This window comes from Venturia canescens, chromosome 6 (genome assembly GCF_019457755.1).
Source record: "Venturia canescens isolate UGA chromosome 6, ASM1945775v1, whole genome shotgun sequence".
NCBI lineage: Eukaryota > Metazoa > Arthropoda > Insecta > Hymenoptera > Ichneumonidae > Venturia > Venturia canescens.
The window spans coordinates 11,198,655-11,216,575 of record NC_057426.1 but is presented as its reverse complement, the minus strand read 5'-3'; the positions used below and the strand labels follow the sequence as shown (position 1 = coordinate 11,216,575).

The following is a 17,921-nucleotide window of genomic DNA, read 5'->3' as shown; positions in this document are numbered from 1 at the left end:
GATCTAACTATCTCGTTATATACACACGTCCAAATATATGTAACAATATATTTGTACGTACGTATTTCATAGTTTTTATTTTCATTGAATGTTTTGTTGTTGTTGCTATTGTTGTTTCCTTTTATATTGTATAGATGTGTATTTATAATATTTACTTTATTATGCGGAACATCGTACAAAAAGTTATTACTCTGTTGCCAGAAAAATTCATGTAGCAGCAAGCGAATATCAAATATCTATGGTCATGGTTAGAAAAGAACACCTTTCAGAATAATTATTTCTCCTTTTTGTTTTCTCCTGTTTCTCTTTTGGTATCCCCTTAATTTTTTTTTTCCTTATCTTTTTTTTTTCTTCTTATTTCGTTTAAATTAATGTTCGATGGATTTTCACATGATCCACGATCTCTATGGGCTTTTGCGTGTGAACCATTTTTGCTGATGGGGGAATACATATCGTCATCGTCGACTTTTCTTGTCTTCGTGTTTGTGTACATATATATATATATATATATATAATCATGTTCTTCCATTTATATATATCGCTTTTTTTTTGGGTTTTGTGTTAATATTATAAAGAAGAGAGCTGATGTAAGTGTGAGAGAACGTTTAACAATGGTTTTAATTTCTTTTTTTTCTTCACTTTGTTTTTGCTTTTTGCTTTTTGTTATTTCCTTATTACTTGTATACTCGAAGACGGCACGTAGTTCTAAGTGGAAGGCAGCTTTTTATCTGTTTATTGGCGCACGCAGTTTGATTTAGCCACCGTGGGGAAAAGATCAAATAATAATAAAGTATCTCTGTAGAAAAAAAAAATGTATTAAATAAATGAATCACTCAAATTTACCCACGGAACTTTTCGAGCTCGCGTCGAATTTTCAGCTATCGGTGTATGTCCGGTGAGAGACACACTTTTCCGCTCTTTTCATACTTTTCCCTTTTCGTATTCATGATTCATTTCATTTTTATTCACGTTAATAAATAATTATTTCTTCAAGCGCGGATAGATAAAATTATTTTTCGTCGTATTTCCTTTGTTTCATTTTCATTCGCTCAATTTACTAATTTCGTATTATCGGTCGTTGCATATTCGAATTCATACTTCACGTCGCGATCAAATTTACAATATTGTTTTTTTTTTTTTTTCGTTTCTTCCTGTTCCTTTTATTTATTTCGTTTTCATGGATTTCTTTCTTTTTCGCACAATGACAGGGGGGTTAACTACCGAAACGCGAAGCTTTTGCCTGCAAACGATACTTCTCGAAGCTTTCCATCTTCTCTGCACGGATTTCTTTTTTTTTTGTTTCATATTTTATTTTATTTTTCTCTTAATCTGTTATAATTAACGATCCTAAGGTGTTATGATACAATAATCTGCGTATTTGAAAAGTGTCCACTCTTTCGTAGTTCCTTCTTTGGGTCTTTTATTATTATTATTATTATTATTATTATTATTATTTATTGATTTTTCATTAATTCAATATGCATTCGACTTATCCGTACAACTATTGCCAAATTCCAATGAAATACAAATATTCTACGTGTACTTAGTTTGCAATTATAAGAGAACACACATGTGCATGAGTTTCGGTGTATGTGTGTTTGTTTATTTTTTTTTCTTTCTTTTTTTTTTTGCTGAACAAAGTGTTCGTGAGTTTTTTTTTTCATTTAGGGAGGCACGATCGAAGCCAAGATACAAAAAACTTCCTTCGTTATATATATATATTTTTTTTTAAATATTCTTTATTTAATAAAAATCATGATGTCACATCATTTGTACGCAGTGTTGTGGCTTGGTAATGTTTCAATTTTTTTTTTTTTTTTTTTTTTTTTTTTTTTTTCATCAAGGAGAACGAGACACTCAGCTGTCAACTATCCTGTTTTTTCCGTTTTCTGCTCTCATTCTCTTTCTCTCTCTTTTTTTTTTTATTTTTAATATTATTTGAAAATAATAAATTATTAAGCGATTTTGAATTTCCATGTTCTTTTATACCTCTAAAAAAAACAATGAAAAATTGCTCTAGAACTCTGAAATACGAAGCAATCGAATCCTGATCAGCCATCCTAATTTTAATTTGACTCGCTGGATCAAGAAGTTTCGAAAATTCAATTCGAATATTCAATATTATTATTATTTAGTTACAAAAGAAATTCTGAAAATAATTTAAATATATATTCCTTTTAAATCGTGTTAAATTTTCAATAAACATCGAAAATATTGATTGCATGGTTTGGTTGATTTTTCATAATATCTCTAAAACATTCAAAGCCTTCGTATTTTTATGATTTACTTTGAAACACTCTTCCTACTGAAGAAAATAATGTTGATGACATCGAAATTATTGGAGAAAGAATCTTATATGCCGGTAAGAGAAGAATTCGAAAAATTTGGATGGCCGACAAAACGTGAAAACCGTTTGAAAGGTGAAAAAACGAAAAGAAAAAAAATGGAGTATTATTCGAAAGATTTGAAAATGACACTTTAATAAATTTCAATGGACTGGGCCTAATTTCAGATTAACAAATATAAATAGATCAACATTAGATTGAACGTTGCAAAGATCGCAGATAGAGCCATGCCTCTTGCATATGTCGTTTTGTAATGGTTTTTTTTTTTTAATTTTAAAAATTTTTTTCGTTAATTTTCATTTTTCAATTTTCTACGTTTTTTTCGCTCCATTTGTTGTGATTAAACGAGAAGAATTACAACGTATTTAAATATTAATATTCGATTAATCAAATATGATATTGCGATAAAATTATTATCGTGAAATTCTCCACTAAATAGTATTCTTATTTCGGTTGCATATTTTTTTCATCTTTTTCATTTGTTTTTTCACTTCCGTCTTTTTCTTCACCCTGTATTTACAGACACTATACGCTACTTGATGCTGACAATAAACAATAGCAAATATTAAACGCTACAAGAAATCTGGAAAAGGACAAAGACTCTTGAACGAAAGTTCAAGTTTTTATTCATCCCTCCCCTGTACCCTTTTTGCACCTTCATCGCTAAAAGGACAATTTTTTTATAAAACGAAATATCTCAAACTCGGTAACTCAACGGAATTTCAATGTTTTTGTTGTTTTTTTATACATTTATTTCTCATTTTGTTTCCGAAAACCTCGTCGAGGTTTTGTAATTGAACTGTCAAATCATTCGTGATGAACTTTACGTATTCAATAATTATACGTAACGTTTGAGTTCAATGAGTTTGATTTGCATTTCTTTCTGTTTTTTTTCCCCATGCCATTTATATGGACTAATTTTCACACACTCAAGGTTATTGGATGTTGCTTAACGCACGTCTCATTCTTCCTTCCTCTCTCGCTTTCGCTCTCTCAAGATACGACATACATTTTACACGATGTAATCAATGAGAAATGCAAAGTTGGTCACATACATCGAAAAAAATGGGAACTAGAAAGTGTGTGTGATCTGTTATTCGAATTGGCGATTATTTACATACATACAATGCCGCGATCCAAATTTTCGAATATTATTTTTCGGTAGAAATGTTTCTGTGTTTGTGTATTACCGGTTGTTGGCTTGTTTTTTTTTTTCTTCTTTTTTTTTCATATATTTCCATCGTGAATGTGTGATTTATCAATATTATTAATATGATTATGATTATTATGATTATTATTATTATTTTACGAATCTGGATGCCATCGTTATGCTTATCTAAACAATTTTAATCGGGCGTGGGTTGTTAATAACGCGATTGCCTTTGTGCATGAATTAATCGAGCTTTTCAATATTTGATCACCTTTCTTCCATTATTTCTCCTATTTTTATATATTTATTCTTGCGCTTGGCTTTCTCTCCTCTCGAAACAATATCTCGCAATTCTAATCAGCTTTTTGGACCAAGGACCTTATGTTTTCGTGTGTTTTTCTTTTGTTTCTCTCGCTAATCCTTAACAATTTGTTGTTCCATTTAATACTCGTAGCCATATCATAGTTTGAGCTCCGTTAATATGTAATTTATACTGAAGTTGTTTATTCTTTAGCGTACTTAAAACGTAGAAGCTTACGTTTTCGTAGATGTATATACTTGTTTTCCTTTTTCTTTCTTTGCTTTTAAATTCATTAGTTTTTCGTAGCGGACGACAATGTTTTTATTCTTCTCTGTTTCGTTTTTTTTTCTGTTTATCTATACACCAGAGGGATATACGTTGCTAACATCGACTGCTGGCTTAATATTACATATGGTTGGTTGGTTTCACGTGATTTTTGTCTCTTTTGGTTTATTTATTCATTGAAAGCTCGTCACAAGCTTCGACGGTGTTGAACTTTGCTTCTTCATAATTCTTGATTTTCTTCTTGAATTACTCTTCTTTGTTTGCCACTTATTGATCTTTACTTTTAATTTCATTGATTTCTTTGCAATGCTCGTTCTCCGTTGTGTTACAGAAAACTCCCGATTCAAGCATTTCCGCTCCCCGTACTTCTTTCGCATAATCTTCATGAATTCAAATATATTCTCATGATGCAAAGCTCCATTCTTGTCCTCGATCGAGACCATTTTTCACACAACTTCGTATTTTACAATGATTTTTATACCAGCCCAACAATAATGGAAACAAATCGATCAATAGCGACGAACACGTTTCAGAAACATCTGCTTTCAATCGCCTCGACTTTTTTATCGATACAAGAATCATTAACGCTTTCACAACCTGTTTTTTCTCCCTTTGTAGATTCAACGAAAATTCTGTTGAGAAATATACTCAATATCCGGAGCTGAGAGTTACCGCTTTTCATTATTTCTCTTTCAGTAACAATTCATGGTTTTCTAACAAGCAAACTTGAGCATATTTCGAAACGGAGCAATGGAATGACTTTTGACACTTGAGCCAAAACGAGGCGAGATATCAACTCGAAGAAAAACATGAGGATTATGGCATATTTGGAACGAAAAGAAACCGGCGACGAGCCAGCGAGTGCTTATTTTTTTTTCGCGGATTTTATTACTCGGCTCGTAACAGTAAATCGAGAAACCATTTAAGTTTTATTGAAACGAAATCAATCATTGCTCATTGCTTCCAACGGACCGAATCAAATCTTAAATAACGATCGTCTAAACACTGGCGAACTAGTCACTTATTCGACGTAACTTTAAGGGAAAACATTTTAAGAGTGTGACCCGAGCCTCTTGTCAAAATACACTTATCGAGACGAATTTTCAACGAGATTCTCGTCACGTTTTTACCCACAGAGAAAAGCGGCTACGTGAAGAAACGATAGATTTTCTGGTATCAATCTGATGCACACGTATGACGCACAGATCTTGAGCAACTCTGAAAAGTCTCGTCGATTGTTATGTTCAAAGATCTGACAGTCCCCCCCCCCCCCCCCCCCCAAATCCAACGATTTTTTGGTCTGTAATAATCATTAGTTTTTTCTTCTCATCAATAAGAAATTCTTTAATTTGAGGCACATGAAAAAAAGAGCTCGGAGAATTCGGCCAAGATAATTCGGCATTTTCTCGAGACAAAGACGCGACGCGTTGAGCGGAAATGTTTGTTATTAACAGAGCAAAGAAATATTACGCATTTTCATTGTTCATTTATGTATATATGTCTATAACGTAGTGGTTTTTTTCTTCGATTTGTTTTCAAATATTTCTTACGTATGTATACTCTATATACACCCCCGATGCAAATGGAAACGTCATTGAAAACGACTAGCCTATAACAAGCAGTGATTCTGAATGCGTCGTGTCGTATTTTTCTTATTTAGTATCTCCTTTTTTATTTTTTATGTTTTTTTTTTTCATTTTTCGGTGTACCCGATGAGCTTTGAACAATGATATTCGAGCCCATCGTCATTATAATGTACAAAAGTAGGATACACAATTCTCGCCTTCGTTTCGCTTTTCTATTCACTTTCCTTTCACTTAAGTTTTTAGCCGAGCCACTCTATCCGAATTTCTGTTCTTTTCTGTGATTTTAATTCGTCCCTTTCACTCTCTTCGCCCAATAATATCCTCCTCTGCCTCGTTATCATTATTCGCTATTTTTTTTTTGTAATTTTTCATTTTCTCGCAAGGATTTCTCAAATAAAGCTATCATAATTAAATTCGGTGTTTTGGACGCGTTTTATCAGGATGCGATAGTCTTCGTTTATTCCTCATCTTGCTTTTTTCTCTTCGATACATGCTTTTTTTGGTTTTTGATTTCTTTTTTTTCTACTGAGAAAGAGTGCGCTGGATAGTATCGTGGATTTTTGCATTTTTCTTTGCTTTCCGGATATCAAATTATTCCAACTTGAAAACTATTGCGTTACAACTTTTATTTCACGAGATAAGTCTCTATTTTATATCAAATTACGTTGCATCGCAATTTTTACCTCTCAACACTCGCTCGATTTAATACCAAAATTCATCAGCTCGTTACCTAAGGAATGTTTTGTATTAAATATGACGGAAAAGCCTTACTTTTTGCTTCTTTTGCCTGTCTAGCTACGTCGAGGGACTTAGCATTTTTTTTGTATTATGTTCTCTTGACTCTGGATTATCGCGGTGTACATAAAAGAATATACACGACGACTAGACGATCGTATTCGTGATTATAATGTTTTCTCTCTTTTCTTCTTTTTTTTTTTAGTTATCAATTTCCTTCTTCGAAAATAATTTCATCAATGATTCGAGGCAAGCAGAAAAAGTAAAAAATGGATATGTATATCAAAGAATCGCGTGACCTATCCATCCTTCAAATTTATCTCTCTTAATAAATGCCCTCATTTGTCTCTTTCGCTCTCTCTCTTTTTCTTCTCCTACCCTTTGCTCCTCGTCCCACTCATTTATATATTCTATTTTTTTCACTGAACCAGCCATAATTTCCACAAACATTTACAGCTTCAAAACACCTAATTATCAAGATTTGAACGTTTCGGCATTGTTTCCTGGCTTAATCTTCATATCTTCAGCTCTGTTTTCGTAGTTTCTCTCACTCCCATCTTTCCGCATTCGACATAATTCTGCAGTTATGTTGCTCGATTTATTCTAACCAGAATTATCCCGACGCTCTTTTCTTGTCAACAGGTTTTTTGCTTCGATCTCGAAAAGTGAAAATGTTTATTTCTCGATCTTTTCGGTTCCGTTTCCGCTCTGCCCGTCTTTCTTTCTTAAACTCTTAGGTTTTTCGGCTAATGTGTGTCTGCTTAGGCGGCTGCTAGCTCGAAAAGCTAGAAGTTGATAAACGCAGCTGACGTTTGCCGCGTCTTCGGGGGTGAGAGTGGTCCTAGCTGCTGGTCGATGCTATAGGACTCACAGGACTAAGAGGACTACGCGCCGAATCTCTCAAACAGCCGGTCAACGTTATCACCAACTTTCGGCTACCAGCGTTATTTCGATGTTCGCAAAACCATACTCCCTGCCACGTTCCAAGCGCCAATTTACCATCTGTTATTGCAATGCTCATGGAAGAACCAAGAAAACAGGCTTTTACGTGAGCCGGCTGAAAAATAATTCAAGCAAAAAATACAATTTTCCATCTTGTTTATCACAACTTCAAATCTCATGTAATAGTTCTGCAATTATTGCTAGTTTAACGAATTTTATTCCATCCTTCATAGTTTTTTTTTTATCAAAAAATCTTGACGATTTTTCATTAGTCTGATACTTCCTTTATTATCATTAATTTGTGTTAGAGCAGGTAAGTAAAAATTAGAGACTTTTTTCTTCTGCTATTACATATGACGATCTTTTTTAAAAAATTACAACATTCGGAATTAAATACTTTCATATTTGTAACGGTTTAAGCTCTTTGAATAAAAATGTTTGAATATTCCATGGAGTGATACCACCTTCGTTGTGGATATGAAAACTTCTGTTATCGGTATTCCAAAAGTATTTTTAGTAACTCTATGATCTTCTGTGATTTTTTGTTGCACTAGTAATATTGAATTATTTATATAAATATAGAATGTCCATAAAGCGATGTCATTGAATAAACAAAATAGAATTCCTCTTTAGGACATTTAGTTTTGAACTTACCATATCATCGGGTCCTTCACAACTGTGTCTGTATGGTATATCCTCAGGTATTATTTTATTGAGCATCATTTCCATGTCATCTCTGACGTCTGGATCCCAACTTTCATTCAGCGCCAAACTGGCTGACGTGTGTAGAACTGAAATTCAATAATTCAACATTTGTCACCTATAGTTTTGTGTATGTGACGCGCTTCCAGTTTTCTAATAACAATAATTCATATATCTCAAATAACAGTTTAGAAAAATGTTCTGCAAATTCAACTTTTCAAATAAAAAATGAAATGCTTAAGAAAAAGAACAGTTGGTTTTGAAAATAGGAAAAAACAATGATGCTTAGAAATCAGTGGACATCATTGAAGCATGTAATATTTGTGAAGATCAAGTTATAGAATCCTTCAAAAATCATAGCTCATGGTTTGTCTATGAAGATTAAGATAATAATGGAACAAAAAGACCTCCACATTCATGAAAAATGATAAATCAAATGGGGGTCAAACTCCTAGAAAAGGAATAGAAAGAGGAATAACTTTATCGCTCATAAATTTCATATTATGGTATACCAGAAAGAATTAGGCAAATGAGAGCTTAATTATGGAGCATTCAATATAATATCACCTGTCATTTTTTCACAAATTATGACAGTAACTATTTTTTCTGCAATGATATTAAAAGAGAATGACAAGCGTGAATCAAGTAAATGAACGAAACTGCCGTGACAACACAGCTAAGAGTATAATGTGCCGAAAAAACATATCATTGTTGAAACGATTTTGTTAAGTACAACAAAACAAATGTTCCAAAACAAGGACAAGTAAAGATGGAGATTGGAGGCAAAGATTGAATAACAAGTGCAATGAGATTTGATAACAAGGTACTAACTTTGTAGATGACATAGACCAACGGAGAATTGACAGAGTTCGGGTATTTGTCCAAGTATTTCTTCGGTGACAAGGTGAACCCCACGACGTTGGGGTCTGAGATTGATTTTTCTTTGTAGCCAGGCAGAGCCGATTTGTATACCCAAATGTGAAGATGCCATGTTCGAATATTGGTAAATAATACCGGGAAATCGGTAAAGCCAGCTGAGCGTGACACGAACGAAACCGCACGTTGTAGCTTGACTTTTTTGCTTCTTTTATAAGAACGACGAAGAGAGATAGAGAGGGAAGAAAAAAAACAACTGATAAAAAATTACGAAAGCACACCAACACTCGCGAAAAAATGAAAGAATAAGGATTATGAATGAAGAAGATTGGAGGGGGAGAACGCGAAAACGGACTTGTGTGTGCGCGCGTGTGTGTCGAGTGTCAAACGACACGTTTAATTGTAAAAAAAAATGACGTTCCACTGGACGAAGATATACAAATTTATAAAAGAGAAAGAAAGAGAGAGAGAGAAAGAGATCCGTGCCCAAGAGAATCACGAGAGCACGGATAACAGCAGCTCCATTATTATTGGGCGGCACCGTCAACTCTCTTCTCTCAAACACTTTTCGGATCTCTCCTCGTTATAAGCCTGGGCTACGATCGTAATTTATCGTGCCACATTGTGTAAGTATGCGTGTCGTCTATGTATAACAATTTTTACTCTTTTTTTTTTCGTTACTTTATCCCTCTTTTATATTCGATTTGTCAATGAAAAAACAATGAGTTTTTATACAAAGTTATTTTTTCACACGATACACTTGTCAACGAAATAACGTTTCTCGTGGTAGGTATCTCTCTCGCGGTTTATCGCGACGATATCGCGCGAAAAGGTTAGGAGAGAGATAACGATTGACTTGACGTGCGGCAAACCAGAAACACCAACGGAACCACCTACACCCTACACCATCCCTTGAACTTATAACTGACACACTTGTAGTTTCTTAGACCTCCGCCTTTCTTTCATATACGAAGCTCCATGCCGTTTCGTAGCGCTAACATCGCCTAGCGGCTCTCTCAAATCCGGCTATTCATGCCGGAGAGTGGGAGAAATTTGGCGCTACTGTTTACCGACAGTGACATCAGAAGGCGCTGTTAGTTCCTCGAGTGCACCTGCACTCGGTTTTGAACAGGTACAAATGCACTTGAGGAACACCCAAATGCACTGACGAAACACTTTCGGAGGCACAAAATTACTTCCAAACTGTTTTTTTTTCACGATATTATAAAAAATGAATATCATTCTTTGAGTATTCATTCATCATCACTGATTCCGGATACTTACTTTTTTATATAATCATTCGATACGTCTTATTATAATTCATTCTTGAGCATACACAATCGTTTTGTTACAGACTGTGACGGTGAAGATAAATTATTAAATTGAATTCAAGTTATTTTTCAAGAAATTGCCGATATTGGATTTACGACTCTATTCCTCTGGATCTACTAATTGAAGATTCACAGCAAAAATTGAATTATCGTGCCGAAATCCGATTAATAAAAATTGAGATGGATGTAGATTGAAGAATACGTTCGCTGCCGATAACCGTGTCATTTCTAGATTCTTATTGCCCCTGCACAAATCGAAACATCAACGAACGAATCGTGTTCATAAAGAGGAACTTACTTTCTACGACATTTTTGAACTGCACCTTCGGTCGGTGTCAGTGTATAGAATTAAAAAAAAAAAGGAGGAACCGGAAATTGTGATGTAAAATAACACATGCACAAGCATAGTCTGCAACGTCTGCAAACTTCTAGTGAGGTTCAACTTTTATGATCCCTTTTCTCCCGCGGCAATTATTATTTTACTACTACATTTGACAGGTCGAGGCAACTTTCAGCATTACTTCGAGGATCCTACAATTTCACGATCAATAATTCGAAATAAATCCTGAACAAAGAAACTTCAATTCTGCTTAAAACTTCTCAGAGGTCTGACATCATAAACAATCTTTACAGTTAGAAACACACTAAAATAAGGGGGTAAAGTTTTGAAGACGGTATCCAAAAATATGAAGATTTTTGCTATTCCCTCGAAATAATGTATTATTTCCGTACTCGTTGTTTTTTCTTCGAAATTTAATTTTCTGCTGAAAAACGTAGTAAAACTGGGCGGGATAATAATAAAACTGCGAACAATTTGACGATTAAATCATTTACATTGTCGTCCACCGAAAACGATATTTTGCTTTATCATTGCTTTAATGATTGACCGTGAAACAATTTTGATAGTTTTATATAATCGTTGATATACAAAAACATACAAACGTAAAGAGCGCTTTCACACTTTCATACCCTTTACACGTACTGCTGCTATTTACAGTAAAGTCTTTTCAACAGGTATCCTTTTTCTTTATTACATTCTACTAAAACGTTGGATAAGAATAAATTACTACAGCCGTAATCATGAACTTCACGCAGTATTTGTTTTTTTTTGCAATTTTCACTTTATTTCTGTTTTTGAATTTTTGTCCTTGGAGAAAGAGGAGACAAACAGGACGAAACTATGAATTTTTTTGTTTTTCATCAATTTGTAATTCTGTACTCGCAAGACGCAATGACAGCACATTTTATTACAATCCATATTGAGAATTGAATTATCGTTCTTTTTTTTTGTATGTGTGTTTTTCAATACACCTTTTTCGGACTTGCAACCGATCGGTGTTAAAGATGAGGGGACTTTTGTTTTGATTTTATAAATCTGCGCTTCGAGGACTGTTTTGCACAGGCGATGTAGGCACTTATTAATAATTAAAAATAATAAAACATATAACTTTGTCGTTTTAACGTAGTACTAGAAAAAAAAAACGTCAACGATGAGTTCGCGCGATGTTTGGTTTCAATGATCTTCCATTACCGGAATGGGTGACCCTTCAACGATGTATTGGCTCGTAAACCGATGACCGAAGGGGTTGAAAATTTTTATCAGTTGTTCAAGACCAGAGCCCGTAAAAACCGAGCGGGAAACTCCGGCCGACTGTATCGACAGAAATTTATCGCACTTTTTTGGGCCCTGCTCATAGAAAATACGATCACGCAGGGCAATCAGGAAGGAGGAGTCGCTCCGGAAAATACTCTCGGAAGTTTTCGCAGAGAGATGGAAGTTAATGAAGCAACAGAGGGTCAAAGTCAATAGGACGAGATCGTAAAAGCCGAATCCCTATGTGCGGGAACACTGAACAATTACAATAGTTCTATTAATTATTTTTTACAGAACATAAAATGACCGTTCGAAGTTCGACGATGGAATTGTTTCCAACTCAAATATAACAGGATATTTGTTCGATACGACTTTTTTTTCGTATGGTAGAACCAGTAATGGCTCATTCATACTTGAATTTGTTACTTTCTCGTTGTGTTTTCGCCCCTCCCTGCCCTCCTTGCCTTCTTGCCTCTTTCGTGCTTCGAAATTGTTTTCATAACATGAGTTCATCGCACGTGGAATATCCAAAATGATTTGCACTTTTTCATCATCATTTCTTCACTTATGAATTTACCAGATTATTTGGCAACCGAATCGATAATTCGTTTCTCTAATACTAGATTTTCCGATGTGTTTCTTCGTGTTAAAATTTTCTTTGAATCGTTTTCATGTGGCATTCATTTCTTAATTTCAACCTTGAACAGATAACATCGTACTTTTCAAGCGTTTTCGTATATCACTTTTTTCTGCTCCAGTACCGTTCTCTCCATTTTACTATAATCTCCCAGGCTACAATTCATTATTACGAGTACCGCGAGATTCTTAATTCTATTGTAGGGCCTCGAATCCGTGAGCAGATTGTTGAGCTTCTCGATTCCACCTTCTGCCTCCACCAACGAGCAATATTTCAAAGCTGGTTAAAATAAAATTTCTACGTTAAAAGATTCAATTCAACAGTACAAATACGGTAAATGTTACGAGTTAAAAATCTTAGGAGCAATTCACTTTTATTCGTAAAAGTTTCTTCATTTTATTGCCCAAATTTGCGTAAATAAATGAATATTTTTGATTATTCAATAATATAAATAGATAGTCAACTAAAATTCATCTAAAAACAACTCGGAAAAAGTTTTGACTACCCTCCGGTAAATGACAATGATTTCTTCTGAGAGTTCGAAATCACTGCAAACAGATCTGAATAAAAGTAGTGACTTCAAACATTTTTTTTCCTTCTTGAATGCGACTTTATATTGTAAATTTTACTCACGATATACTTTGGTGAGATTGGCAAGTGCCCAAACTGCCCAGTGTTGGCATTGCGGAGTGTGATAAACATCCAACAGTCGTAAAAGTGGTAAAAACGAACGATAATTAATATTTCGAGATGCTGATAGATCCCAGCTTTCGATAGCCGTGACCATTCCTTCAAGAACTTCATCCCTCGTGGGACTTTCTACTGTCCAAGCTTCGACACCGTCCGATGCTAAATGGGCCAAGATGCCGGCGGCATTGTAAGAAACCTTGGACAAAAAAAATAATCAACACCTTACGAACATATTTCATATTATTCAACACGTTTTCCTCCATTTATTTGTATCACTTTCAAAAAAACATCCGTTGAATGATGCACCGTTCATTTTAAAAATCATATTCTTATTATGTTTCGTATTTTTTTTTTTTTTTTTACATACAAAAGAGACAAAGGCAAATATTTTCATACCTCGATAAAGCCGCTACCATAAGCCAATAATTTAGCGAAAACACTGACGTATCGATCCTGCATCAGTTGAGATCGAAGGCTATCGACTTCAGCAACATTTCCTATTAAACCCATCATGTTGCGCAAAAGTTCCTCTTTAAGTGGGAAATGCTATATTCACAGCAGAATTGGTAAAATATAAAAAGTTAAAAATTCTTTTTTCAAATGTAGAGAATTTTTCGAATATTTTGCATTAAGAAATTCGTATTCATGCAGCTTTCATTACAATTAAAAAGAAGCAACACGAAGATGAAGTTTTTTAAGATAAAAAATTACCTTTACGCATCGAAGGAACAAACTCATTCCCATATCGTCCAAAAATCTTTGACAATTGATTGGCGTTTCATCGGTCATGTTCCACATCGTTGACCAAGCGACTTCAAGCACATCATCGAACATGGCGTATTTGACACGATATTTCACAAGATTCAACATCGTCCTTACACAACCCAATTTTCCCAACAAACGTTTTTTCTCTCCCTCGACCTGACATGCCAACGAATTTAACAAATATATACCGATTCGTTGAACAAAACCTTCGGATTCTGCGTATCTCGCCGAATGCAACAATACTTTGACCAGCGGCTCGTAATTCCACATCTGTATAAATACAATAAAATATCATATATTAATGAAAAAATAGAGCTTGAAAAACCTTTGCTTTTTCGGGTAATACGAAAATGTGCGAAAATATTTTCACACGAAACTTACAACATCCTGAGGTATGTGGAATTGGCAAAGCGCCAAACAGCCGTTTCTCATCATTGTTTCTTCGTCTTTGTGGGCATTCATTCCCGCCAAAAGAGTACCTATTATTTTTCGTCGCAGTGGAACAGGCAAACCACATTTTTCCTTCATTTTTACAATGTAAAAGAGCGTTGCGCTGTAAGCAATACATTTTTCGGTCAATCAACGTAATAAATTATTATCATCTTTGTAAATTCCAATCATGCTGCGGAATCCTTATTTCATGAGACTTCATTTGTATTTAGAGATTTAATGCAACTTTTTGTTTTCCATCGTATTGAAAAATATTCGAATAAATTGAACTTCACCATTATCGGTTGACAATGTATATGATAAATTAAATGAATCAGTGTAGAAATCAATATTTCAGGTTACTTGTCGTCGTTTTTATACCTTCCAGATATCTGAATGTGCCTTTCGGGTAAATATTTATCCATGGCTTCAAGCACCATGTACAGAGCTTGATCCATCCTTTTGCAATAGTCATACCTAAACACGTGATAAAGATCGTTCAGGATTTTTTGCAAGAGCTCTTGTTTATTGTCCATGCAAATTCTCAGTGCTACCAATATTTGTTCTTCGGTAGCATCCCCTGCGATCTGTAAAATGCGTAGATTTAATTACCAAAAGCAATAGTAATAGGTTCTATTGATTGTCACAATAAAAGGAAATGCGTATTCACTTTCCTTCTATTATTTAAGGATTTCAGCTAAACTGTGGAAAGTCTCAAAAAGCATCAGGAATGTTTTGAGACTCCGAAAAAATGAAAAGGCAAACAAACATTTGTTCTCCAATATTCTATTTCATTGGATGAGAGATGAAAAAAGGTGAAAATCACTCACCACCTCCGCCGGTATGTCGTGTCTTTTGCAAGCGCTGTGATGAGTACCATACAAACCAAGAAATTGCAGTGGTTTGCGTACTCTTGAGGAGAGACCTTGTATATCGCACAACTCAAGTTCGTTTAGTGATCCTTCAAGCGGATGTTCGGTGACTCCTGTACCAGCAAGATTGGTACCACCAATATCCAAAGAAACCAGCTCTGGTAAACCTCTCATTAATGTGCTCAGAAATTGATTGGGACTTTTGAAGTATCCATACTTATGATTGGACTGCGATATGTCGAGATGACGTAATTTTTTTAATTGGCATATTTCAGCAACGAATGTTTTGCAACTGCTTATGTTTTTCACATTGTAAAGACAAAGCGACAAGAGCTGCGGCACTTCTTCCAAGAAAGTGAAACTTTTTACGTCTGTCGCTCCGGATATATCCAGGTGTGTCAAATTCGTTAAAGTACCAAGTAATATACGATAATCCAGTGATGGAATATTTATATTGTGCACAGCAAGACGCCGCAGATGTGGAGTGTTGAATATGTATCCTCTGTTGGCATAATCTTCAAGAACTCTTGAATCTGTACATAGAAAACATTATATCGTTTTGATTATTACTTCTCCTTTGCAGCATTTAAATGTCAGGGTGAAATTGAATATATATATATACGGTGGAGTGAATAGTCAATGGAATGAATACTTATGACAAAAACATTTTTATGCTTTTGCCATGTATGTGCGATTGAAGTAAGGATTTGAAGGGAACAGGAAAAAATCTGTTTCAATCATAAAATCCTCAATTTGAACCATCAAATAATGCCAATTTTTCAATGACACTGAAAAACAAGAAAAAACATTTCAATCGATTTGAACTGAAATTTTGCCGAATTTTGAACAAACATATGCCGACTGGCTCTAGTCCAATTTTATGCTATAAGCAGCAGAAGTATTTATAATTCAGTTTTTTGTCATTCAAAAACTTAATGTTTTTTTTGTACATTTATTTTCATATAGGATCATTATTACAATATTTTTGGCCACAACAGTACTTTCTTAGAGAACAAAATCTGGAAGCAAATCACAGCTAAAAAGTTTTCACTAAAGATTCAAAAATTGTACACTGAAAAAAGACTGATGAAGTGGAAACAAAACAAGAAAAACTTACTTTGAGTCTGTTGTCGAAGAACAGTTTGGGGTCCTCGGAAGGCAAGGCTGTGAAGATCGGGGTGACACATGGCATTGATACATTCAATAGAAAGTGTGGTTAAATTTCTGCATTCTCCAAAATCGAGATGTGAGACTTCGGGTGTAGCGATAACCATTACAGCCCAATCAGTGATAAAATTCGAAGCAATAGAAACACGTTTGAGACGGGTAGCTTTGGTGTTACGAAACATAGCAAAGAATGAATTGTCTGCATTGGAAACGGTGCTGCGTTGTACAAATTCGATAATTTTGTCGCATATTTCACTGGGCAACGTAATATCATCTCTAAGAGTACGATTTCCATGCTGGTCTTTGATCGATATAATATCGAGATTGTCGCAAATAGTTTTGCAGCAAAGATCGGCGAGGCTGTCGGGCCCGGATTGTTGTTTGGAGTCGAACAAATGATCGAGGAGCGCCATTGTGTACAAAAAACTATCACTTTTCGTGTTACCCCGTTAATGTCAATTAATTCACGAATTTGTGAACAATAAAAAAATTGAACAAAAAAATAAAATTAAGTAATTATCCGGATCAAATTCGTTTACTCTATTAACTTCGGTTAATAACACGTTTTGCCACTACAATTATGCAATTTACAATCATTGCCAACAACGAATAACAACACAACTGTCACTCGCAAATATGTCAGATCGAGGTGCATCAGCTGTGTGATGATCCAACACCGATATCCTACCACCACAACTGATCCTATATATTTTTTTCGTTCACTTCTATACTCTTAAACCTGATGACGTTATTTTTTAAGGATTACGAAAAATTGCAAAATAATCTTGAATTTACGATAAAAATAAAAGTGTCACGACGCTTGTCAATGAACCACCAGTCCATTTTTTTGCGAAAATGTTCGATCGCAAGATCTGTCTCCCCGTTAATCCGCCATTTGCGTGCGATTTTTTATTGTTTTCTCGCGTATTACTTTTCCTCAACTATCCCTACGAAATTTCGTTCGTTTTCTCATAATTCAAACGTTCTTTTTTCTTTTCACGTCGAAACTGTCTCACGAGAACCTTCTGCGTCACTGTCGTATTCGATGCACTAAAAAAAAAAAATAACTGTTTCACGTCTCGTCTTTTTTCACTCGGCGCTATCGCGTCCCCTATAACTGAACTGAAAACTGTCGCCCTTGAGTCGTGCACCCCGTGCACCCATGTTAATTTTTCTTTGTCTCTTTCCAACGCCGCGATTTGTGGCGTTGTTTCGATGGTTTTTTTCCAACACAGCGATCGTAAAATTGACTTGAGTTGTATTTCCTCACGTATTTGGCCTTTTTAATATTCGCGATTTTCAAACTAAACACATATATTAATATATATTTTGTTGTTTTATCCAGTGTGTGTATAATGTGTAAACCTTTTATCCCGTGCGGTATGTTTGTATATATATTATATATGTTTCGTACACTATTTTATCGATCGAGTTGTATGTTGAGCTCAAATTATTTGACGTTTGAGGACGTTACAAACAAATTCCCCTGTGAAATTATTTTCAAATTTTAATTC

The 17,921-nt window shown here is 34.7% G+C and overlaps 2 protein-coding genes and 1 long non-coding RNA gene across 3 annotated transcripts; 1 reads left to right on the top strand and 2 right to left on the bottom strand.

Moving 5' to 3' along the window:
• Positions 1 to 5,554: 5,554 nt before the first annotated feature.
• LOC122412224 (UPF0047 protein YjbQ) lies at positions 5,555 to 9,814 on the bottom strand. The gene is made up of 3 exons (XM_043421635.1): positions 8,878 to 9,814; positions 7,999 to 8,135; positions 5,555 to 7,459 (listed from the first exon to the last, which is right to left on the bottom strand). The coding sequence occupies exons 1-3, from the start codon at positions 9,035 to 9,037 to the stop codon at positions 7,244 to 7,246; spliced, it is 513 nt and encodes a 170-aa protein (XP_043277570.1). The 5' UTR covers positions 9,038 to 9,814; the 3' UTR covers positions 5,555 to 7,243.
• Positions 9,435 to 10,454, top strand: LOC122412225 (uncharacterized). Its single transcript, XR_006261309.1, has 2 exons — positions 9,435 to 9,548; positions 10,277 to 10,454. It is a non-coding gene; the product is annotated as an uncharacterized lncRNA (long non-coding RNA).
• A 612-nt stretch (positions 10,455 to 11,066) lies between these two features.
• On the bottom strand, positions 11,067 to 17,755 carry LOC122412221 (protein zer-1 homolog). The gene is made up of 8 exons (XM_043421631.1): positions 16,358 to 17,755; positions 15,199 to 15,773; positions 14,750 to 14,955; positions 14,321 to 14,492; positions 13,886 to 14,209; positions 13,571 to 13,720; positions 13,118 to 13,370; positions 11,067 to 12,763 (listed from the first exon to the last, which is right to left on the bottom strand). Exons 1-8 carry the CDS (start codon positions 16,818 to 16,820, stop codon positions 12,570 to 12,572), a joined length of 2,337 nt encoding a protein of 778 aa, XP_043277566.1. The 5' UTR covers positions 16,821 to 17,755; the 3' UTR covers positions 11,067 to 12,569.
• Positions 17,756 to 17,921: the final 166 nt, after the last annotated feature.

Coding starts and splice junctions, on each gene's coding strand:
- LOC122412224 (XM_043421635.1), bottom strand. CDS start 9,037: ATGGCATCTTCACATTTGGGTATACAAATCGGCTCTGCCTGGCTACAA. Junction 8,136..8,877: donor TGGTCTATGTCATCTACAAA/GTTAGTACCTTG, acceptor ATTGAATTTCAG/TTCTACACACGTCAGCCAGT. Junction 7,460..7,998: donor GTGAAGGACCCGATGATATG/GTAAGTTCAAAA, acceptor ATTATTTTTCAG/CCGGCTCACGTAAAAGCCTG.
- LOC122412221 (XM_043421631.1), bottom strand. CDS start 16,820: ATGGCGCTCCTCGATCATTTGTTCGACTCCAAACAACAATCCGGGCCC. Junction 15,774..16,357: donor TCTTCGACAACAGACTCAAA/GTAAGTTTTTCT, acceptor TTCTATGTACAG/ATTCAAGAGTTCTTGAAGAT. Junction 14,493..14,749: donor CACATTCAGATATCTGGAAG/GTATAAAAACGA, acceptor TATTGCTTACAG/CGCAACGCTCTTTTACATTG.